The sequence below is a fragment of the Coregonus lavaretus genome (assembly GCF_964263955.1).
Source record: "Coregonus lavaretus genome assembly, chromosome: 33".
Lineage (NCBI taxonomy): Eukaryota > Metazoa > Chordata > Actinopteri > Salmoniformes > Salmonidae > Coregonus > Coregonus lavaretus.
In genome coordinates, this window is record NC_140020.1 from 31,877,514 (window position 1) to 31,902,563 (window position 25,050).

General features: G+C 41.4%; 2 protein-coding genes across 3 annotated transcripts; one reads left to right on the plus strand and one right to left on the minus strand.

Annotated features, from left to right (window-relative positions):
• The first annotated feature begins 386 nt into the window (after positions 1 to 386).
• On the plus strand, positions 387 to 22,017 carry LOC311108203 (glycerophosphocholine phosphodiesterase GPCPD1-like). Of its 2 annotated transcripts, none has more exons than XM_084150824.1 (20): positions 387 to 487; positions 1,476 to 1,568; positions 1,877 to 1,967; positions 2,216 to 2,300; positions 3,776 to 3,851; positions 4,223 to 4,264; positions 6,433 to 6,556; positions 6,875 to 7,118; positions 7,699 to 7,861; positions 8,399 to 8,531; positions 9,025 to 9,079; positions 9,205 to 9,297; positions 9,556 to 9,633; positions 9,833 to 9,872; positions 10,130 to 10,185; positions 10,308 to 10,373; positions 10,758 to 10,894; positions 18,161 to 18,296; positions 18,415 to 18,575; positions 19,780 to 22,017. In XM_084150824.1, exons 2-20 carry the CDS (start codon positions 1,520 to 1,522, stop codon positions 19,964 to 19,966), a joined length of 2,016 nt encoding a protein of 671 aa, XP_084006950.1. In that variant the 5' UTR covers positions 387 to 487; positions 1,476 to 1,519; the 3' UTR covers positions 19,967 to 22,017. The 2 variants fall into 2 exon arrangements, with proteins under 2 accessions (XP_084006950.1, XP_084006951.1); XM_084150825.1 differs by having other exon boundaries at positions 398 to 487; positions 1,461 to 1,568.
• On the minus strand, positions 14,015 to 15,432 carry LOC311108071 (E3 SUMO-protein ligase ZBED1-like; the record flags this gene model as incomplete). Its single annotated transcript, XM_084150717.1, has 2 exons — positions 14,868 to 15,432; positions 14,015 to 14,675 (listed from the first exon to the last, which is right to left on the minus strand). Exons 1-2 carry the CDS (start codon positions 15,251 to 15,253, stop codon positions 14,015 to 14,017), a joined length of 1,047 nt encoding a protein of 348 aa, XP_084006843.1. The 5' UTR covers positions 15,254 to 15,432.
• Positions 22,018 to 25,050: the final 3,033 nt, after the last annotated feature.

Genomic DNA, 25,050 nt, shown 5'->3' on the forward strand with positions numbered 1-25,050 from the left:
GCCTAAACACTTCTGGTTTTTGTTTCTACCTGGTAGTTAATAGCCCTCACCTGGTGTCCCAGGTCTGAATTAGTCACTTACAAGAAGAAGAACCAGAACCAGAAGTGTTTCGGCCCTCCAGTACCGACATCGAACAGCCCTAGTCACGGCCCTCCAGTACCGACATCGAACAGCCCTAGTCACGGCCCTCCAGTACCGACATCGAACAGCCCTAGTCACGGCCCTCCAGTACCGACATCGAACAGCCCTAGTCACGGCCCTCCAGTTCCGACATTGAACAGCCCTAGTCCAATTATGGCGTGATTCCAATATTTGGATCCGTTTGTCAAACTTTTATTTTGAAGGCCATTCCACGGTTGTTGCTCATCGCTAATGCTGCTCATGTCACACTGGCGACAAGAAGACTGCGTCGCAGTAGCTACAGACGTTGTCAATAAATATGCCAAATCTACCACATCGAGCAAGATCGGTCTGCTGATGGATTAAGGTAAATTGATACCGTCTGTGATTTACGCGACGATATTGTTCAGTTACAATGGTTATTTAAGTTTTGTAGCTAGAAAAATTAAAAACGCTATTGTGGCTACGATGGCTAGCGTTAGTAGTAGCTAGCTAACGTAACTGCCGCCGTTAGCGTGCTGGCTGTCTTCCCGGGTTAGCGCAAATGGAGTAACTAGCTAAGTAATTTACAGTAAACAGCTGGTTTGCATGGCTAGCTACAGTAGTGTCTGTTTTGTTCACAAATCCGGAATTGGGCGGTCTGAATTGAAACCGGACAGAGCAATAGTAACAGTAGTGGCGTCTTTTTGTGTTCACTAACTCTGCCAAGGCTCGACGTTGGTCAAAGCCAATGATTTGTATATTGGTCAAGCCTATGGGGAAATTAATGGGTTTTTGTATAAACGCTGAAAATAAGGTCTGTGGTAAACACAGGTTTAGGAAATCTTATACGTTTTGTTCTTTGAGATAATTATCATTAGCACATTTTTAACCATTTATGAAATAAAAACAAGCACATAAAGGCTTCATAATTCATAAAGGTAATGTGAACTTACTGGTTATTATATCATAGTATAAAATCTACTAAACCTGTGTTAACCTCCGACCTTATCTTCTGCGTTTATCTGAAACCCCCATTTATTTCCCCTGCACCAACAAGCCATGAGGCTAACTAACTCATTTCCCGGATTTTAGGACTACAAACTGGCAGGCTCTATAGATACATCAGTCTTGGGGATGATGTAATACTAGCTTTTGATCTGTTATCTTAGTAGCTAACTAGATAGCCCGAGTGGTTGTGTTGATGTGGTCACTTTTTAGTCATAGATTGAACCAGAATCTGGTTTTACAGGATACGTTGAATATCCAAGGCCATATTCTGGTTCAGTCATAGATGTGACTAGCTAGTACCCAGGATGGCTTTGTTGATCCACTAAATCTATGCCTGTTTTACCATTAAGTTCCTGGTTTTCCAGCTTGATTGCGCCTGCAATTGTCCTTGTTTGTGCCTGTGTCAACTATGGAGACAACTCAAGTGACTTTGGCAGTTAGGGGAGACACATCCCCAGGTAAGACCAACCCCTACTGCAGGGCAGCAGACTAATCCGAAACAAGAAGACTATTCAATTCAAGACAACGTTAGACCGAAAGATTGACACCGAACCAAACAGTCAGTCAGGAATGTCAGCTTTTAGCAAATCTCAATTAGCTATCCCGGAACTAAAATCTTGAGTTATTTGGTCAGATGCTCGATTACGTAGTCTGTCCACAAGAGTTTAGCTGAAATGCACTTCATCATTAGAGCCTAATGAGAGAGTGTGTGTGTGTGTGCAGTTATGGCTCATTAATTGAACGTAATAATATGGTGTATGACTAGGTGAGGTGATAGCCGTGGTTGGTAGCTGTGAAGCTTTAGGAGGCTGGTGCCATCAAAGAGCTGTGACCCTACAACTGGTTGAACACGATGGGTAAATATCACTTATCTTTTGAATATGCTATGATCTGAATGATTTATGTGTGTTGAAGTAATTCAACATATTGTGTAGCTCAGTTAGTAAGAGCATGGTGCTTGCAACACCAGGGTTGTGGGTTCGATTCCCACGGTGGACCAGTATGGAAAGAAAGTATGAAAATGTGTGCGCTCACTACTGTAAGTCACTCTGGATAAGAGCGTTTGCTAAATTACTAACGTTTAAATATTATGTACCTTCCCCAGGACATTGTGGAAGAGGACCATCAGTGTGCCCAGAGGTGCTGTGCCAACCTATCGCTACTTCAAAGGCCACTTCCTGGAGTCAAAGGTGAGCTCATAATCTTATGTGCTGTCAGCATATGAAGTAATCAGACATATTAAACAAATGACCTATGTGATTGTGTTTGGCCTATTCAAATTCTAGTACCTTAATCCAGTTACATAAGTAGTTGCTTTAGTGGTAATCCATGTTGGCCATTGAGTGACAGTTGACAAATGATTGACCGTATTGTGTTAACAGCAGGCTAGAGCTTGACTAGGTGTTGTGTTGTGCTGTTAAACCTTCCTTTTGATGATGGCGATGAATGCATGTGGTGTTATCAACATTTCTATCCCCATTTCAGTTCTGGAGGCTGCTGATGTTTTCACAGCTAATCTGTTTATCTGTTTTATGAAATGTAATCAAAAGTACCACCACAGAACTAATACTAGTATTTCACACAACCGTTTACAGGGAGTTTTAATTTATACACAGTTAGTCTTCTATGGAGTCACTGTCATCCAAGTGCGACCAAATGAGTCTGAGGAAGTATATGATTTGGGTGAACATTAGAAAGCATTAGATTAGCTACGCTACAGCAGTTTTTAAGATCATTCATGGGTAATTTGGCTCACTTTCCCCACATCTGTGTTGATCCCCTCTAGCTCACTTCAGTTCTTCCATAATGCTCAGATAGGAGAGCAGCCATGCCTGGAGCTCTGCCAGCTGGCTATAACTGAGCTTGGATTTGGGCATGTGACGTGAGCCTCTTCCCCCATGTTATTTAATGCTGCACTAGGCTAGACTTGGAAGTTGGAACACACAGCATGTTCTTCACCACTCCAATTATTAATGTCAGTATGTAACGTTCTCTATACGTCCAACTTGGAGGTTCAAATTACACAATAAAAACAAAAAAGCTTTTCCTCTTACAGAGAGAAACAGCGAGAGAGTTTATATGTCCTACAGACAGCAGCATGTGAAGCAACACCTATCACATCTGTGATGTGGAGTGGAAACGAGGCAAAACAAACTCATTTGAACTGTGCCGTCTCTGCCTGCTCTGAACCACTGCCAGAGGACAAGCAGCATTACTAACTCGTCAAAGAGCGTACAGTCTTGACTCATGGTTGGAACCCACACATTCAGATGGGCCAGCTGTAATGACAACACATTTTTTACGTCTCTGTGGTCAGAAACCTAAAACCATGACCACATTCAGTTTCGATTGTGTTTTTACAGTTTGTCATTTAAAGGCATTGTTTACTTTGCACCATTAATGGCAGATCTAACCATTAATGCCAATAACGTAGCAGATCAACTTTGTACAAAAATAAAACATTAATCTTTCAGAGAAGATGGCTAAATACTTTAGCATAGATGAAGAGTTGATGCTCACGTTCTTCCACCTACCGACTAATGAATCCCTTTTTCAGATTTCAACCAATAGTGGCTTGCTGATTGGTGACGACACCTTTGAGACCAAAGTGAACATTGACTGTATTTGAAAAGTCTTAATGCTGTACTAAACATTGGCATTGCAGAGTGCAGGTGGTCCCTGTCAGGTGATAGTCACTAAGTGGGAGACCCATCAGCAGCCACGCCTGATGAGCCCCACAGGTATATACACCAGAACGATGCCCTGCTTGGTTTGGGGAATGTACAGTATCTATGCTTTGCTGAGGCAAGTGGGTTGGAGGCCACATTGTTGTAACTAGAATGTTCTAGAGCGGAGGAAACTCTAGTGGATGTGGCCTCTCAAACTCAGACAAAGCTCATTCAAAATAAGCTTAATAGTAAACAATTGAATAAACCATAGTTTTTCCCTAAATCCTTCCACCTGACACTTTTTGGGCAATAATGTTTAATACATAAAACCTTTTTATACTGAAGTTGGAAGTTTGGTATGTTATGTCACATGCTTGAAATGATAGAAATGGTTTGTTTGTAAAAAAAAAAAAAAGGCCTTATGCCAGTTTATTGTCTTGCAGAATCACACCTTGATATTGACGATGGCCAATTTGGATTCCACAGTAAGTCAACTAAATATATCACGTCTTGATTAATCCATTTTGGGAAATTAGCATTGATATGTCTTGCTATTGTATGGAAAATACATAATATAGAATTGCCATCTCCGCTTCACCCCATTGCACATGTTAACTACCTCAGGGTAGTCCTTTGTTATGCACTAAGGCCCAGATGCCGACCAGAGTTAAGCGCGTGTAAAACATGATTTCCTTTTTATACGCTTTTCTCTCTATTCGTATTCTGACCTTGAACTTAAGCATGAGAATAGCATGCTATTCACCCACTTTGTTTGAGGTGGCGCTCAAAAAAATTGAGGTGTCTACGGATGCGTCATATACTGACCTTGACTTAATTCTCTAATTCCACCACCTTTACTCGCAAGGAAACCATGAATAAGGTAGAGCGAACCTACCAAGTGGGGAAAGCGTCTACTTATTTCTTTTCCGATAGAAATAACACCATTCAACATGCACTGTAAATTAGTAATCTGTTTGGAGAAGGGAATTGTAAATGCACATAGCAATTGTTTTAGAATATTTTTCGAAGATTGGTCGAAGAACAGACCACTTTCGAGACTGTGAATTCCAGCCATATGGATGCAAATTGAAAATTATATCAACATTACATGTATTGCGTGGTGAAATAGGATATTAATAGCTGTGCTGTTATTCAGAATTCTAGTTATGTTCCCTTATAATTTGTGTGGATACAATTTGGAGACTCAAGTTATAGGCTTTTTCTGTAGGGCTGAACCTGCCGAGTTGATGTATGCACTTGAGAATGTTTTGATTATATGCCCGGGCTGTTTTATTTTACAATTTGTATCACTATCTGGCGCCACCGTCAGTAATACCCACATACATTTGTGTTTTTGCATCATTCAATTCCGTTGACCTTTTATTTCCTCTGTCACTTCCTTGTAAATTGTTCCTGAGGGTCGCTAGTATTAGTGGATCATATTAGGCTAACGTTGTGCAATAATTTAGGACATGTAGCCTATTTGAATCATTATGGAACTTAAACCACACGTAGCAAGTTAAACCTGGATCCTGGCGCACGGTTCACGGAGTGTTTGAACGGACTGGACCTCTGTCATACAGGTCCATGATTAGAGAGAATTAGGGTAGATTTATAGGATTATTGTTCAACCCCTATTATATACTTTTTCCACCTTCCAATATTTAATGGATTGAACTTGAATAGGACAACTTTCATGATGAATCAAACCACTTTTTTTTTTTATTCATCAAAATACAGTATTACGTGCGTAACGGTTTGGATAACTTATTTTTATGATTCATACATGCGCTCCTAACCCAAAAATGTGCATAAATAATCTACAAAATCAGCGGATTTCTACAACAACAAACATCTACCAGTTGGTGCTGAAATGGAGATGAATATGCATTATGGATTTCTTTCATTAATCCCAATATTCTGAACCCGTTCTCTCTACGTTTTCTATTGAGTGTGATGACAAAATTCTAAATTAAAGGTGCACCGTATTTAAAGGGATGGCTTAAGATAAATGTACTGAAAACCCCATTGAATGAAAACTCCATGAGAATCTGTTGGCCTGCAAGTGGGAGGGTTTTCAGCGGTTGAATGAAATGTATTCAGAGTGCGCAAGGTAGCCACACCTGCGGAGCGCGTTATGTGACTAAATAAGGTAAGTCTGAATACCAAATACTGAGAAGTGCGTAGGAAAGTCATAAATTCCTATGTCGGGATCGGGCCCTATTACAAGATGAAGATTAACTAATGGCTCATAAACTGCTAATCACTAAGTACTTAAAGCACATACTGTAGGAGCCTATACTAAGTACCTGATGTATGAGTCAATCTTCTGGTGGAACTTAACTCTCAACAGATTACATGTAAAACACTTCCCCATTAGACTGCTAAGATTTGAGGTTAGTTATCTGGTAGTAGAACATACTGACTGACATGAATTTGACTGAGTCTCACCATCCTACAGTTGACTCAGTGTGTTTGAACAATTAATTTTATTCCCATAGCTCTTTTCTTAAACTCAAAGTGCTTTGCATTGTTTGCGGATAGCTAACCTCATCCACCACCAATCTGTACTGTTACTCACCTTGGTGATACAACGGCAGCCATTTTGTGCCAGAATGCTTACCACATGTTTCCCTGCAACTCCTCTTTGCAGACGGCTCAGAGTGTATGGACTCTGGGTGGCTGACGTGCCAGACAGAGATCCGTCTACGTCTGCACTTCTCTAAGACGTCTCCCGTATCCATCACCAAGAAGAAATACAAGAAGTCTCGCTTCAGGTGAGAGCAAGAGACATGGCTCCTATTCAACACAGTTTGCTGCCTGAGAGATATCAAACAGGCTGTGGCTTGGGTCAGAGGGAATCTGTGGGGACAGAATTTCTGTAAATGCCCATAGAATTGATCCCAAAATAACTTATGGAATCAAACCAAATATTGCTCTTAAGATAAATAGCTACAGCTTTATGGATGAAATATGCTGCTGTAAAAACACTAGTCTTATCTGGTCATAGTCATGACTTACTAGTCAGGCTTTTTCAGGTCCTCTCCCCCTTTTGACCTCTCTTGACCTGTGTGACCTTTCCCCTCTGACCCCAGGATCAAGCTGACGCTTGAGGGTGTAGAGGAAGAGGAGGATGACGATGAAGAGCCAGAGCAGAGTGCAGCGTCGCGGCACAAGATGACCACCACGCTGGAGATCAGTATGATCAGTGGAGATGGGTACAAGTCCCGCCACTCCCAGCCTGAGTGTGGCTACGCCCTGGAGGCCTCACAGTGGACCGAGTACATCATCCACACCATGGATCCCGACAACCTGGAACTCACCTTCGACTTCTTTGAGGTACAGTTCACAGCAGGATCAATATATTCGGCAGTTGATTATTATGAACACTATGGAAACAACTGCTTCGTGTTGTAATGTTTACATACTGTTTATATATATATATATTTGGGCTGACCCCAATTAGTCGATTGTTTGGTCGACTGAGATTGTATAACATTTTTTGTTGAGCAGTAGCATTTACAGTACCGTGAAAGTATTTGCCACCTTTCTGATTTTCTCTATTTTTGATGCTGAATGTTATCAGATCTCAACCAAAACCTAATATTAGATAAAGGGAACCAGAGTTTACAAATAACATTTAAAAAATGTAGATCTATCGCTCGTTCTGATGTTTCTTTATTGATTTATTTAGACTTTTTGGATTATGTGTAGGTATTATTATTATTATTACTGCACTGTTGGAGCTCGAAACACAAGTATTTCGTTGCACCTGCGATAATATTTGCAAATCTGTGTAAACAACCAATATGTTTTGATTTGTAGGTGTACTCCCAAACCACTATTGTACCAAAAAGTGAGTGTCCGGCCCTGAATGTGTACAATAGTGAGTTTATTAACCCTTTCCTCCCCTCTACAGGAGGATATGGGTGAGCATGTGATGCCAGGGGATGCCCACCCGGGGACGGTGGGTACGGCCTGCCTCCTCTCCTCATTCTTCGTGGAGAGTGGCAAGGACACAGGTGTGGTCACTCTGCCCATCATGAAACGCAACTCCAGACAGACCCTGGGCAAAGTCAGAGGTGAGCAACCCTACCCCCTCCGGCAACAAGTAGTCTGGTAAAAGCATAGAAAATAATTTCAATTAAGTTGCTTGAGATACACCCATGTAACTCTAACTTCTTTGTAAATCAGGTATTGATATCAATGGGGGATTTCCACAAAACTTGGTTAGGATACGGGACTTATTGAACTTCTATATTTCCCTAAGAGTGACTGATTATGTTTAGTACATCCTCTAGCACTAAGATGCAGCCTGTATTGGCTGACAGGTCTTTGAATTTTTACCAGAAGTGGAACTAGAGTACTGGAAGTCAGCACATATAGTTCCTCCAGCAGACGATTTTCCCACGTGAACAATTAACTTTCCCCTTAGCATGTAACTGTCAAACAGGATGGGAAAACGGTCAAAACAGGAACTAGAATATAAATAAAGGGTTGGCTGACTTGGGGCCAGAGTGTTAGCTAAGATGTTTCCCTGGTAAAAAAAATAAAAAGCTTAGATTAAAGTAAATGAGTACAATTCACCTTTTTTAAAACAATGTATTTTTCTATTCCAGTGGACTACCTGGTGATCCGTCCTATCGAGGGACTGCAGTGTGACATGAGCTCCTCCTTCACCAAGTACTGGAGGAAGAGGAGTGTACCCCTGGACGTAGGCCACAGAGGGGCCGGCAGCACACACGCAGCCAAGTGAGAGACACACACACACACACACACACACACACACACACACACACACACACAAGCATTACATAATAGATTATTAGGTGTGGATGTACCTAAGAGGAATTCTTAAATGGTCTTTGTGCGTGTGTTGAAGCAGGACTCTAGGAAGGGCCAAGTTCCTAAGAACACAAAGACCCTTTCATACTTAGTTTATTGAATGTTTGAATGGAATTGTTCTGTCCCGTATGGCTTCAAAGTTGCAGTGAAGGTTAGGACATCAACAGAGGAAGTCAACGAACAACAAAGACGTTCTTTCTGTTTTTATGTCACTGTACTGGGAAAAAGGTGCCTCTGAAATCTCATCCAGGAGTTGTGTTGTTAGCGTGCAGGTCATTAACTAGTAGTCTGACCATACACTTCATATTCAACAAAATTACATTTGTATCTGTGTTATACTGTACATTGTGATTTGTATGTCTTTGGTTTTGGCCTAAACATTTCTGGTTTTGTTTGTCAGACATACTAAAGTCAGGGAGAACACCATTGCTTCGTTCAAAAGTGCTGCCAATCATGTGAGTATTCCCACATGGAGGAAAAAGAAACTGAAAAAGAAACCCATTTTCCTCTTGACCCTCTAAATGTCTCTAATCTGTTGTCGCATCAGAGTTGACTGCATGTGTGTTGTATGTTTCTGCAGGGGGCTGCCTATGTGGAGTTTGACGTCCATCTCTCCAAGGACTGTGTCCCCATTGTGTACCACGATCTCACCTGTTGCATCTCCACTAAGAAGGTAAACCTCAACGACAACAGAACAAATCCAGTTTGTTTTCTGTTTCAACAATACCATTTGATGCACCCTGTAGTACAGCAGGGTTTCCCAAACTCTGTCCTGCCCCCCCCGGTGCACGTTTTGGTTTTTGCCCTAGCACTACACAGCTCATTCAAATAACTAACTCATTATTCGAGCTTTGATTATTTTATATTTTGTTGTACTTTTTTAAAAAATACTGCATCCTTGCTTTTCTTTTTCCTCTCTTCCACCTGTCAGAAAGGAGACAAGCACTCTCTGGAGCTGTTTGAAGTTCCTGTCAAAGATCTCACATACGACCAGCTACAACAGCTCAAGGTAAAAGCTCTGCTGGCTTCTCCTTTACTAGTGAATATGCTCAGAATCCAGTTGTTGAACTATGTTAATATGAAGAGTCCTTTGAAGACAGTATGTGGATGTCTTGATTTGGTTTTAGTCTTATGTAGGCTATGGTTTGTCACTATTTAGGAATAGGCCATGGTGTGAAAGATGACTTGGTTTTGTGTTTGCTCCACAGCTGGGTCATGCTTCAGCCTTGAAGGTGAACGACCACAAAGGTATAGTATATTTTCTTCCATTTCATTCACTGCAATACCCACCACATATATTATTTATCGTTATTGCAAACAGTGCTCTTGTCCTCCTACTTGTGCAAAGCCATAGTTTTCTAAGTTTAATTGGCAATAATTCCAATTGGTATTGTGAAGAACAAACCTATGTCCTCTGCTTGCATCATTGTTTAAAGCAGTTGAACGTGAACCAACCCAGCAGGTGCTTTGTATTGGCTTATGTGTGTGATGGCTTTGTTTCTTAGATGACGACGATGAGGAAGAGGTTGACGAGCATCAACCCTTCCCTTCATTCTCACAGGTAAATACCCTCCTAGTCGGCGTCACTGCTTTCGAGGTTGCCAAAAGTGTGAACTAACCTAGCCCACCCTTGAGGTTCTGTGTCCAATTATAACTGCTTCCCTATTTCATGTCATGTTCCAGATCTTCCATGCAGTGCCTGAAAATGTGGGGTTCAACATCGAACTGAAGTGGATTTGTCAGATGAAGGTATGTACAGCCAGTCAGTGATACTGGTAATGAGAAGATTAAGTCATTAGATGGCCATTCTAGAAAGTGCAAAAGTAACTGTATTGTCTGAACCGACCTATGACCTATTTCAGTACCTCCTGGATTTCACAGGGAATTTGGGATATTTGCAGACAAAATTGCTTGATTTTGCTGCAGCAATTCTGACATTTTTACAAGGCAATATGCGATGACTTTGACAAATTTGTCTAAACGAATTGCGATCTCAGACTGCTATTTGTTCTTTTAGGGTAGGGGGCTTGTGGTTCAAGTCAAACAGGAAAGCTTTGTAATCTGTCATTCCTAACATGGTCAGATGGTAACAACCCTTCTCACATTGGAATGTTGTGGTATTGTCTTCAACAGGATGGTTCGTGGGAAGGAAACCTGTCTTCCTACTTCAACATGAACCTGTTCCTGGACATCATACTGAGCTGTGCGCTGCAGAGAGCCGGCAAGAGACGCATCGTCTTCTCCTGCTTCGACCCTGACGTCTGCACCATGTAAGCACTACTAGGGGCGTCGGACTTTCAGCCTGCTGCACAGTCACTATGGAAGCTCTAGTCTTGAATGCCCGGTTAAATTGTCATTGAGATAAAAGGTTAATCTAAATGGTTAAAGTAGTGAGAGTGGGCAACATACAGGTAAATTCCAAAATAAAAGGGAACACCAACAGTGTCTTAATAGGGCGTTTGGCAACCCATCACAACAGCTTCAATGCGCATTGGCATAGATTCTACAAGTGTCTGCAGGGCTCCACTGGTGCCACTGACTTTTTCAGTTGGTGGCACCCCCCAATTTTTTTTGTTAAAGTAATTCACAATGCTTTATTAACAAGTGTAATAGACTACTGAGATGGTATTCAGTAAGTAAGTTGTTACATCTAACATGTCCAAGCAGGAATGCATGATTCAAAATATTTTTTTTATTTTGACGGCAAGGCCATTAATTTTTTTTTATTTTACTGTCAAAATAGGGCTCAAATAAAGAAAGTGGAGACCCTCTATACGGAAAACTAGTTGCTGCCAAAGGGCGGGGGGGGGGGGGGGGGGGGTTGGAAGAGGCTCACTTTTTTATTACAGGAATCATGAGGATAATGCACTTTACTGTTTAACAAATTCATGGTTGCAAAAAATAGGACGTCTTGATTCAGGAATCCAGGTAGAATGTGCAGTTAGAAACTAAAATGGCATGGAAAATTTGCGGAGCTCTCTGTATAAAAGTCGCAGGCTGGCACTATTGATTACAGTTAGAACAAGCTAATCAATTTTAGCTCGAGTGGACGCTTGTAAAATGTTTCTGCGTGTGCAGTTTAGGGTACTAATTTAGCAAAATACAAGTTACCTGAACACGTGTGATACTCTACACGTGTGTTTTTATGTTTAGGTCTTAAATATAACTAACACTTTCAGCATATTGTTTTGACACTGGGCAAAAATCCAAGACAACCGGAAGCAGCAACAGTATCATTTTCAACTTGTTTTAGGAATATAAATAGTACTTAAACAAAATAAATTTAACAGGATTGTACTTCATCAGGTAAATTACTGAATGACACCAAAAACTTGCTATGATTTATTGATTTCGATTTATATTCTAGAACAAATACATTTACCTAACACTACCTTCGTTATCCAACAGTCATTGGTGAGACTGAAGACTGTGTTAGCCTGCTGAACTGAAGCCTAGTTTGCACAGTTGTACAGTGGCTTGCAAAAGTATTCACCCCCGTTGGCATTTTTCATATTCTGTTGCCTTACAACCTGGAATTAAAATTGATTTTTGGGGGGTTTGTATCATTTTGATTTACACAACATGCCTACCACTTTGAAGATGCAATGTGAAACAAACAAGAAATAAGACAAACAGAACTTGAGCTCTACAAAGTCAATACTTTGTAGAGCCACCATTTGCAGCAATTACAGCTGCAAGTCTCTTGGTATGTCTCCTATAAGCTTGGCACATCTAGCCACTGGAATTTTTGCCCATTCTTCAAGGCAAAACTGCTCCAGCTCCTTCAAGTTGGATGGGTTCCACTGGTGTACAGCAATCTTTAAGTCATACCACAGATTCTCAATTGGATTGAGGTCTGGGCTTTGTCTAGGCCATTCCAAGACATTTAAATGTTTAATTGGGTCATTGTCCTGCTGGAAGGTGAACCTCCGTCCCAGTCTCAAATCTCTGGAAGACTGAAACAGGTTTCCCTCAAGAATTTCCCTGTATTTAGCGCCATCCATCATTCCTTCAATTCTGACCAGTTTCCCAGTCCCTGCCAATGAAAAACATCCCCACAGCACGATGCTGCCACCACCATGCTTCACTGTGGGGATGGTGTTTTTGGAGTGATGAGAGGTGTTAGGTTTGCGCCAGACATAGCGTTTTCCTTGATGGCCAAAAAGCTCAGTTTTAGTCTCATCTGACCAGAGTACCTTCTTCCATATGTTTGGGGAGTCTCCCACATGCCTTTTGGTGAACACCAAACGTGTTTGCTTATTTTTTTTCTTTAAGCAATGGCTTTTTTTCTGGCCACTCTTCCGTAAAGCCCAGCTCTGTGGAGTGTATGGCTTAAAGTGGTCCTATGGACAGATACTCCAATCTCTGCTGTGGAGCTTTGCAGCTCCTTCAGGGTTATCTTTGGTCTCTTTGTTGCCTCTGATTAATGCCCTCCTTGCCTGGTCTGTGAGTTTTGGTGGGTGGCCCTCTCTTGGCAGGTTTGTTGTGGTGCCATATTCTTTCCATTTTTTAAATAATGGATTTAATGGTGCTCCGTGGGATGTTCAAAGTTTCTGATATTTTTTTTATAATCCAACCCTGATCTGTACTTTTACATTTACATCATTTAGCAGACGCTCTTATCCAGAGCGACTTACAAATTGGTGCATTCAACTTATGATAGCCAGTGGGACAACCACCTTTTTTTTTTTTTACTTCTCTACAACTTTGTCCCTGACCTGTTTGGAGAGCTCCTTGGTCTTCATGGGCCACTTGCTTTGGTGGTGCCCCTTGCTTAGTGGTGTTGCAGACTCTGGGGCCTTTCAGAACGTGTGTATGTGTATATATATATATATTAGGGCTGTCAAATGATTAAAATTTTTAATCAAATTAATCAGAATTTTCAGTGGATTAATCATGATTAATCACTATTTGCAATTACACCTGAATCCTAACAATTTTTTTTCTGAAATGCATACCAAAAGATAAATAACAGGACACAGATACATAATTTTCATATTATGTCTGTTTATTAACACAGCCAAATAATGGTGTTTTAAATCAAGCTGAAACATACTACACACCATAATATTTGTCTTTGTAATGTTCCATCACTTCCTCTTTGGCATTCCTCTTAACCAGGATGTACAATTTACAGTATTCAATTGAACAGAAAGCAATAAATGTAGTCAAATCATAAGTGACCTACCACATTTTTGCACAATTTGAGTCATCTGTGGAAAAAAACATTTTCAATAAAACTTTTAACTGGCTGAAAGAAAATCAAACCAAAGAACAATCTTTTACCTTTTCCTCCATTCTTTAATCCAGTTGCTCAAAAATCCAGTTGCTAACTACTATAACATGTTGCACTGAAACTGGTCTTTTTGTTTGAACATCACCTTTCAAATCTACTGAGCTTCATCATCTTTCAGCCAGTTGCTGAGGCAAACTAACTTGTTCACATTTTCTGAAAGTAAAGCTGACCTTTTCTTGTTCACAATGTGACCTGCAACTGAGAAAAGTCGTTCACAGGGAACAGTGGTTGCAGGAGTGGCTAGATATTTGTGAGCTAGTGGGGCCAGCTTCTCATGGGCTCCTGAATGAGATGCCCACCACCTCAAGGGGCAGTCCTCCAATTTAATGGTGGGCTCTGCTCTGTACCTCTGTATGGCAGGTTGGACCTCTTCATCTTCTGATTCTGAATCTGAGCCCATTTGCAGAAGGCTGATTTTCTTCCTGGGTGGCCCATCATCATGTGTCTGTGAAGACCTTCTGGGTGATTCTTGTTGCAGCATCCCTTCAAGTGTGGTCCACACCTCTTCCCTGTCTGTCTTGGGCAGGCATTTCAAGTCTTTGAAACGAGGATCCAAAACTGTAGCAATCTGGAGCCATGCATTGTTGAGCTGTTCTTGACGGGATGCTAGGTCCTCCTTGAACTTGGTCTTGAATCTCACCACATATGCAGGGTCCTCATCACAGGCTTCCATCTTGAGACGCAAGTGGCAGAGAGAAGGTAGTACCACAGAACAGGAGACATAGGCCTCTCCACCCAGGAGCTCAGTTACATACCTACGCACACAAACACACACATGCACACAGAGACAGTGTATTATTAGAACAGTGGTTATCAACTTATTATTATTATTATTATCATCATCATTATTTTTTACATAGATACATGTTATTGATATTTGACTTGGTTTAATTCATTCCAGAAAATAATCAAAGCGATGTTATTTGATAAGTTACAGACTGATTTACCTGCATGGCTCTAGAAGTGTCTCCAGCCTCTGCAGTTTATCCCACTCTGCTGCGGTCGGCAAAACGAGTTTGTGCTCCTGATTGTCCAGGGCTGCGATGACAGCCTCTTTATTTCTGCTCACGCGCTTGACCATTTCCAGCGTCGAATTCCAACGTGTTGGAACATCCTGGATCAATGGCTCTTGCTTCTTTCCCAGGCTGACTTGTTGTGCTTGAAGCTCCGCAGCATTTGCTGGGCTGTGCTTAAAATGACCGACAACTTTGCGAGCCTTGGCCAAAGCATTTACAAAGCCGCTGTCAGCAAGACTCACTGTGACACTTCTCTGCACCATGTGAGCGACACAGTTCATGTGTTCATAGCGTGTAAGTCGAATTGCGGCAACCATGTTGCGTGCACTGTCAGTCCCAATGGTTGTAGTCTTGCCCTCGATGTCCCACTCACGTGCAACAGACAGGAACTGTTCTTTACAAGCCTCCGCAAAATGACGCTCCTCAGTTTTTAATATAGTCAGCGCAAAAGACTTCAGTTCCCACGTGTCACTGATTAAATGTGCAGTTACTCCGAGGTAATTGTTGTTACTCACTGATGTCCAATGGTCTCCTGTCAGGGCGATATGATTTACTTGAGCCAAGACCTCTTTCCTTTTTTCTTTTTCGTTTTCATAGAGCTCGTGGATTTTCTTCATAACTGTGGCTCTTGACGGTGGCTTATAGAATGAGTCTTGAGACGCCACTTGCAAAACATCAAGGAAACCTGAGTCTTCTACAATGCTAATGGGTCTACAATCCTTTGCAATCCATTTTGCTATTGTGTTGGTCAAATTATCTGAGGTTGATTTTGTTAATTGCCTGCAAACATTCAGCGTGGTCTGGCGCAAACCACTTGCTGAATCTGACGGCCCAGCAAACGCATGTTTGGCGTTGACATGGTACTTCAAGCTTGAACAGCTCCGGTGAAATTGAAACTCCTTCTTACAAATCTTGCAAATAACCTTGTACTTGTTAACTGTACCATCATCATTCGTTTTATATTTGAATCCGTCAATAGGCCCACTTTGCTCACCTTGCTCCATCTCGCCTCTAGCTCCCAACCACTTTCCTGACCTGAATAATTTGTCACACTGCGCATGCGTGAAATGCGTTAAAAAAATTGACGTAATTAACAGCAAACAACTAATTAACGTCGTTAACGCGCTATTTTTGACAGCCCTAATCTATATATATATATATATATATATATATATATATATATATATATATATATATATATATATATATATATATATATATATATATATATATATATATATATATATATGTGTGTATGAGTGTATATATATATATACATACATACATACATACATACAGTGGGGAAAAAAGTTTTTAGTCAGCCACCATGTGCAAGTTCTCCCACTTAAAAAGATGAGAGAGGCCTGTAATTTTCATCATAGGTACACGTCAACTATGACAGACAAAATGAGAAATTTTTCCAGAAAATCACATTGTAGGATTTTTAATGAATTTATTTGCAAATTATGGTGGAAAATAAGTATTTGGTCAATAACAAAAGTTTCTCAATACTTTGTTATATACCCTTTTGACACAAGTCAAACGTTTTCTGTAAGTCTTCACAAGGTTTTCACACACTGTTGCTGGTATTTTGGCCCATTCCTCCATGCAGATCTCCTCTAGAGCAGTGATGTTTTGGGGCTGTAGCTGGGCAACACGGACTTTCAACTCCCTCCAAAGACCTTGAAATGCTTCTTACGAAGCCACTCCTTCGTTGCCCGGGCGGTGTGTTTGGGATCATTGTCATGCTGAAAGACCCAGCCACGTTTCATCTTCAATGCCCTTGCTGATGGAAGGAGGTTTTCACTCAAAATCTCACGATACATGGCCCCTTTCTTTCCTTTACACGGATCAGTCGTCCTGGTCCCTTTGCAGAAAAACTTTCCCCAAAGCATGATGTTTCCACCCCCATGCTTCACAGTAGGTATGGTGTTCTTTGGATGCAACTCAGCATTCTTTGTCCTCCAAACACAACGAGTTGAGTTTTTACCAGAAAGTTCTATTTTGGTTTCATCTGACCATATGACATTCTCCCAATCCTCTTCTGGATCATCCAAATGCACTCTAGCAAACTTCAGACGGGCCTGGACATGTACTGGCTTAAGCAGGGGGACACGTCTGGCACTGCAGGATTTGAGTCCCTGGCGGCGTAGTGTGTTACTGATGGTAGGCTTTGTTACTTTGGTCCCAGCTCTCTGCAGATCATTCACTAGGTCCCCCCGTGTGGTTCTGGGATTTTTGCTCACCGTTCTTGTGATCATTTTGACCCCACGGGGTGAGCTCTTGCGTGGAGCCCCAGATCGAGGGAGATTATCAGTGGTCTTGTATGTCTTCCATTTCCTAATAATTGCTCCCACAGTTGATTTCTTCAAACCAAGCTGCTTACCTATTGCAGATTCAGTCTTCCCAGCCTGGTGCAGGTCTACAATTTTGTTTCTGGTGTCCTTTGACAGCTCTTTGGTCTTGGCCATAGTGGAGTTTGGAGTGTGACAGGTGTGTTTGAGGTTGTGGACAGGTGTCTTTTTATATACTGATAAGTTCAAACAGGTGCCATTAATACAGGTAACGAGTGGAGGACAGAGGAGCCTCTTAAAGAAGAAGTTACAGGTCTGTGAGAGCCAGACATCGTGCTTGTTTGTAGGTGACCAAATACTTATTTTCCACCATAATTTGCAAATCAATTCATTAAAAATCCTACAATGTGATTTTCTTGGGGGGGGTTTTTCTCAATTTCTGTCATAGTTGACGTGTACCTATGATGAAAATTACAGGCCTCTCTCATCTTTAAGTGGGAGAACTTGCACAATTGGTGGCTGACTAAATACTTTTTTCCCCCACTGTATATATTACACACACACACATTATGTAACTTCTGAAGGTAACTGGTTGCACCATATCTTATTTAGGGGCTTCATTGCAAATGGGGTGAATACATACAAGCACCACTTTTCTGTTATTTTTTTGAATCAAGTACTTTTTTTCATTTCACTTCACCAATTTGCAATTTGTGTGTCCATTTCATGAAATACAAATCAATTTTAAATTACAGGTTGTAATGCAACAAAATAGGAAAAACGCCAAGAGGGATGAATACTTTTGCAAGGCACTGTAATTTGAATGTTTGACTGCCTATGACAAATGTGTAGCTCTTTTATGAATGCATATATAAGGGGGGTGCTGCAGTGAAGCGTAAGTGTAACCATAAATGTTGTATTCTCCCCTAGGGTTCGTCAGAAGCAGAACAAGTACCCTATCCTGTTCCTGACCCAAGGAATCTCTGAGACCTATCCTGAGCTCATGGACATCCGCTGTCAGACCACACAGATCGCCATGAGCTTCGCACAGAGCGAAAACATCCTGGTGAGTAGTGGAACTGGGAAATAGCTTTCGATTGTTAATTGGCTAAGTCTCTGTGCTAATGTAGGTGATCAGTGAAGGGGATCAGTCGATACTCTCTGACGTCTGTCTGTCTGTCTAGGGTATCAGTGCCCACACAGAGGAGCTGCTTCAGAACCTGGAACACATCCGAGAGGCCCAGTCTAAAGGCCTGGTGGTGTTCTGCTGGGGAGACCTCAACAACTACCACGACAACAGGACCACACTACGGGAGCAGGGCATCGACGGACTCATCTATGACAGGTAAACATCAGGCTGAACAGGTCAATCCGTTTGGCTCATATAGGGGCGGTTTCCCAGACACAGATTAAGTCTACTCCTAGAATAAAAAGCACTTTCAATAGAGATTTGATCTTGTTTTTTTAAGTCCAGGACTAGGTTTAATGGAAATCAGCCCATTCTGTATAACAACAGTAGCAGCCATCTATTCAAAAGGTAATTTTAGCCTATTGTGTTATCAAACATCTTGATCCATATGCTGTTTTTAGTTCCTAAGAGGCCTAGCCAAAGGTTAGCTGTAATAACAACATGTTTTGTTTGGACTCAACAGTTTCTGTCCCTCAGGCAGGTACACCCTGTTCTCATGTAGTAGTTATTTACATTTTTGTCATTTAGCAGACGCTCTTATCCAGAGTGACTTACAGTAGTGAGTGCATACATTTTCGTGCTGGTCCCCTGTGGGAATCGAACCCCCAACCCTGGCGTTGCAAGCCCCATGCTCTACCAACTGAGCCACACAGGACATGTACACAAGTGTCTTTGTGAGCACCTTTTTGAGTTCTGTTTATTCTTATCACACCTATCAACAGCCTGTAAATTACACTGTCTCTCATACTGTTGACTGTTGCTCAAAGTTCTTGATTGGACATCTGTCAGCATTGTTTTATTACTCACAATCTCACTGACACACACACACACACACACACACACCCCAGCGCGTCAGTCAGTGTAGCGTAAACACAATCAATCAATGTATCATCATATGAGGTTACATAACCTAAAACCAAACAGTAGGCTATTATTGAATTACTTGGAGTTCAGCCACTGTAGCTAATGAAAGTAATAGTTGTTTAATTAGGAACTATGAAATCAGAAGAAAATAAATTAGTTTGTTACATTCTGTAAAGTAGAGATTGCTGGGTCAGAGAGGGGCTTCATTCAATGAACGGACATGTCATGTGACCTGACCTCAGAAAGAACTGGTTTTCTACTGCCTCAGCACTATCTTTTACGGAAATGACACACAGTTGAACTATGGCCTACATGTTTGGATTAAACCATTCAGTGCATTCCTGGTTTTCGGAGGTCAGTATTTCTTCCAGCTGTATCTATTGGAATAGAACCTGCGGCAGTAGTTCTGTCTTGACTTTATCTTTGGCTCCTATAACAGATGTTTGTTTTGTCCGCCTTTCTCCTCTTTTGTGCTCCTTTCTGTCTTTCTCTACAGGATCTGTGACGACCAGGTTGACCAGCCCGACATCTTCAAAGTAGAGGCGCAGCACACGCTGCAGGAGACTCTCAAGAGCTTTGTGTGCTCCTGCTACTCCATCCCCTGCCAGGCGCCTGTCTGCGCCTCCTCCACCTCCTCCAAGGTGCACAGTACAGAGTCCGACTCAGGCCTCAGCTCCTCCTGAACAACTATCTGCCTCCGAAGGTTGTCTCTAGATAGACATGCTAGAGAGGACAGACTGGGAGGGTAGTCACTAGATAGACATGCTAGAGAGGACCGACGCGGCAATGAATATAGGCAGACTTGATGAGCAAGTGTACACTATTAGTTTTTTATTTATTTAGTGTGAGTTACATAGGAGCTACACTAGATGCCATGAAAACAGTCCCATTTTTTTTTTTTTTTTTACCTGCTACACTGGAAGAGTAACTTTTTTTTTTTTGCCAACGTGAGCCACTTTATCCAATTGCAGCTCACACTGGAGAACAATCTTGAAAATGGAACCAAGCCTCACACATAACTGCTGCGCTTACGCCTGGTTTCATTTAAATTAATAGAAGCGTAACACGCTCTGCGAACATTACTCGTCCGGTGTTGCTCCTACGTTAGGGATTAGGTTTTGTGATTGGAAACACATTGGTGATTTAAAAAGTTATTCTGTCCTTTCTAGCATGGCCAGATAGTGACAACCCTTCCTGAACTGATGTCCACTGAAGCAATACACAAGCTGTGTCCAGATGTGTGTTCTTGCAGCTGTTTGTTTAAACTGTAAGGAGGAGGGTGTTTTGCCAAACGAGGCATCTGGTATTTGTTATTAGGACTTCAGTTGAATTGACTGGGATATGCACCTCAGTCACAATTATAGAGGAATTCACATTCATATGTCTTCACTTAGAAATGAATGCATACTCAAGGAATTTATTTTGAGGTTTCTATTTTATTATGCTGATTTGCTAAATACAAATCAGAGGTAAACTATACTGTATATTAGCTTTTCCAGATGTAGCTTTTCTTATTGGTGGTAACTGTGTACACGTATTACAGTTCATGACTGATAACAGCCCACAGTTTGCCTTCAGCTTGACTTCAGCTTGCTGGTTTAATGTAAGTATATGTAGTTTTATGTGGCTAATGATTTGCAACACTAGATTCTTTCATTTTTGCATCTGCATTATGGTTGTCCGCATATGAAATAAGCCAGCATTTGACAATAGCAGTGTTATTTTTGTCACATTACTAATATAATTTTGAATGGCAGTGGCTACAATTCATAATAGATTTTCAATAGAACAAGATCATTTGGGACAGTGACGAACTCTCTCGCTCAGGTGATTTCCTTTATAATTTTTTTGTTTACATTTATTTATTCAATGGTGCATTTGAACTCAAACTCATGCAATCTGATTTGTGTTAGGACTGCCCTGAGCTATGCTGTTAATTAAGTGTCATTATTGGATGACCAGATTATGAAGTGTTGTTATGGGTGCCTAAATCCAAACAGATTCATTTCATATTGCTTTAATGACCTGTTGAATACACATAGTTTGTTTTTGCTTTCAGCATAACCTTAAAATGTATGGGTGAGTGTGAGCTCAATGTTCACCATTAGGGAGGGTTATATAGATAGCCCTTTGTAATGGCTAGATCTAATCTACATAACTCACTCCCTAGCTCATTTGAAGGGAAGGGTTTTCATAGGAGCTCTGCTTGCTCTACACATCATCAGAAAGCCTTGATGGGGAAGTTGTATGAATTAACTAGTCTGACTGCCACTTGTTTGAATCTCTTCATACCTCGCTCTGATCACTTAATGCAATAGAAGACCAAGATTGTTTCACATGGCACAGTTTCCCTGCTACATTGGCACACATTTTTCCTACTGGATGTATTTTGTTGTACAATCTTATTTTTTTTGTTTAAATGCACATTGAAGATGTAATTGTATCTTTCCTAAATTGTGTACCATGATGATATGACATGTAAACCATTCCCTGAAAACATAGAAGTAAGCACTGTCCGTCTGTCTAAGTTCTGTAAGTAAAGGTTAAAAAAACGTTTGAGACTCGTACTGTATGTATGGACTACTTTTGGAGTCATAATGCATGCCCTTCAGAGTGCTGTGGTGGACTGGGTGACTGGAATTGAGGGTCACTCATGTCACACCCTTGATACGCTGTCTGGACAAAACTATGCTAACTGGGATTAAATAAATGAATAAAAATATTTAAAAACATACTTCTTTTGTAGGAGTTTCAGTCTTTTATACATTGCGACGGACATACCGGTAGGTACTAGTATTTAAGAGTAGAGCACAGTATGATGAGTGATTTTATTAGAGAAATAATGTTGGGATTTTATTAATTTACAACCACTAGAGACCTTTTTAGTTTTGCCTTAAACATTCTCACCAACTGTCACTTTGTCTTTGGTGTACTTTGACTGACTCCCTCTGCCTTAGCAAGTCGCCTTGTTTTTGTGTTGCCACTGAAGTGGTTTCCAGGAGCTGTACAGCACCTGTATTAGTCTAGTGGACAGGGTAGAGCAGTTATGTCACCACACAAGCCCAGTTGGAACTATTATTATCATGTCAACTTTATTCTGACACTCCCAGAGTAACACGCAATCGGAGGCATACATTTGAGCAAATCCTGGGTGTCTAATTTGGCTTCTTTTCTTCCCTTTCTCTGCACTACTGCCAACATTGGCATTTGGCACTCATCAATCCAGTTCTTTCGGGAATGCAGAGTACGTTTTTGCACATCTGGAGACCTGTAGTTCGGTTTATAGGAGATGAGTGCAAATATTGTTGAAGGGGTTTGCCAACCCATAACCCACCGAGCATCTGGTTGTTGCTGTTTGTACCAGGTTTGAAAACCACTGTTTTGTAACCCTGTAGAGACAACACTGCAGAATGTGGTGGATGTAATATGATTTTTATTTTAAATATATTATTAAAATCACATTCCTAGATTCCAGATTCCTAACAGGTTTGCTCTCCCGGGGCTGTTTTTTTTAAATGTATGGTCTCTATTAGGAATCATTTTTGGTCCGGGAGACCGGCCCCTGGTGCTAGCAGACTGGCTCTTGGAGGATTTGAGGGAAATGTATAAGAGAACTGTAAAAAGATCCCTCTAAATGAAATGAAATACTTACAATAATTTGTGTGGAAGGGGACTAGGGAGAGGGTTGGGAAAGGTATACATGTCAACAAAATATTTTATGAAGTTGAAATATGCTTTATTTTTTATCATGGAAGAACAATTGTCAAAGAGAACTGTAAAAATTAGTTGAGTAATGACTTGAAATTATTTTCTAATTCATCATATTCTAACATTTTATTTTTGTGAGACTTGGACATCGCCGTTTTTTTTTTTTGTATGTGTTTTGTGCAAATGTTGAATGAAATACAGTTTTGCAATCAATGCTTCGTAAACAACAGGTGTAGACTAACAGTGATACGCTAACTTACAGGCCCTTTCTAACAATGCAGAGAGAAAATTTGAAAAAGAATAGAAAGATAACACAAGGAATAATTACACAATGAGCAAAGATAACTTGGCTATATGCACGGGCATCCAGTACTGAGTCGATGTGAGGTAATTGAGGTAGATATGTCCATGTAGCACAGGCAGCCGGTGGCACATTAAACGGGGAGGACGGGCTCATAGTAATGTCTGGAATGGAATTAATGGAACGTATCAAACATGGTTTCCATGTGTTTGATTCCATTCATTCCATTCCAGCCATTCTTATGAGCCGTCCTCCCCTCAGCAGCCTCCTGTGACATTACATTTACATTTTAGTCATTTAGCAGACGCTCTTATCCAGAGCGACTTACAGTTAACATGTAGGTAGGGGTAAAGTTACTAGGCAACAGGATAGACAAAAAGCAGCAGCAGCAGCGTATGTGATGAGTCAAAAGAGTTAGTGCAAAGGACGGTCGATGTAGATAGTCCGGGTAGCTATTTTGTTAACTATTTAGCAGTCTTATGGCTTAGGGGTAGAAGCTGTTCAGGGTCCTGTTGGTTCCAGACTTGGTGCATCGGTACCGCTTGCCATACGGTAGCAGAGAGAACAGTATGACTTGGGTGGCTGGATTCTTTGACAACTTTTAGGGGCTTCCTCTGACACTGCCTGGTATAGAGGTCCTGGATGGCAGGGAGCTCGGCCCCAGTGATGTGCTGGGCCGTACACACTTGCGGTAGTGCCTTGCGGTCGGACGCCAAGCAGTTGCCATACCAAGCGGTAATGCAGCCAGTCAGATGCTCTCAAATTTCTCAGTGATGTGTGCACTGAGGAACTTGAAGCTCACGACCCGCTCCATTGCGGGGGCATGCTCGGCCCTCCGTTTCCTGTAGTCCACAATCGGCGCCTTTGTCTTGCTGACTTTGAGGGAAAGTTTGTTGTCTTGGCACCACACTGCCAGGTCACTGACCTCCCTACGGGCTGTCTCATCGTTGTCGGTGATCAGGCTTACCACTGTCGTCCTCGTCAGCAAACTTAATGATTGTGTTGGTGTCGTGCGCAGCCACGCAGTCGTGGGTGAACAGGGAGTACAGGAGGGGACTAAGCACGCACACCTGAGGGGTCCCTGTGTTGATGGTCAGCGTGGCGGATGTGTTAATGCCTATCCTCACCACCTGGGGGCGTCCCGTCAGGAAGTCCAGGATCCAGTTGCAGAGGGAGGTGTTCAGTCCCAGGGTCCTGAGCTTAGCGATGAGCTGTAGTCAATGAACAACATTCTCACATAGGTGTTCCTCTTATTCAGGTGGGAGAGGGCAGTGTGGAGTGCAATGCTTTGTGTTGTTTTTGTCTGTGATGTATGGAAAATGTAAATTAAAATGTTTGAAAGAATGCAGATGGAGGGAATGGGGTGCCTGTATTTCACTTTAGTTCTATGCATGCCCATCACATCTTTACTGGGGTGGTTTGTATGTGGTCTAGGGTTTTAGCCGTGGGTTAAGCGCCATCAGGTGCTCAATGATGTAAACAGACTCAAAATATTTTATTTTATTTCTCATTGCGATGATAGGAGCTATTTTGCTTCCCAGAATTTGTTTTGTTCTAAGATCAGAAAGGTGTCAAAGCATGAGTATATTTTCAACATGACCTAACTAAAGTGTGTGAAACATTACGTAACAGGGGCTATAATGTATTTGTTTTTCAGATGGGAGTTGTAGTTCAACTGCACATAAGGTCTTTTCTTTTTTGCCTAGACGGAAACTCAAAGTCCCATGATTCTCTTGTCTACTGCAAGGGCACGCATAC

What these genes read in the sequence shown, in the direction of transcription:
- LOC311108203 (XM_084150824.1), top strand. Translation starts at nt 1,520, where the DNA reads ATGGAGACAACTCAAGTGACTTTGGCAGTTAGGGGAGACACATCCCCA. An exon ending in TGGCCAATTTGGATTCCACA is followed by an intron (nt 4,265 to 6,432) that starts GTAAGTCAACTA and finishes TCCTCTTTGCAG; the next exon opens with ACGGCTCAGAGTGTATGGAC. An exon ending in AGTGGATTTGTCAGATGAAG is followed by an intron (nt 10,374 to 10,757) that starts GTATGTACAGCC and finishes TGTCTTCAACAG; the next exon opens with GATGGTTCGTGGGAAGGAAA.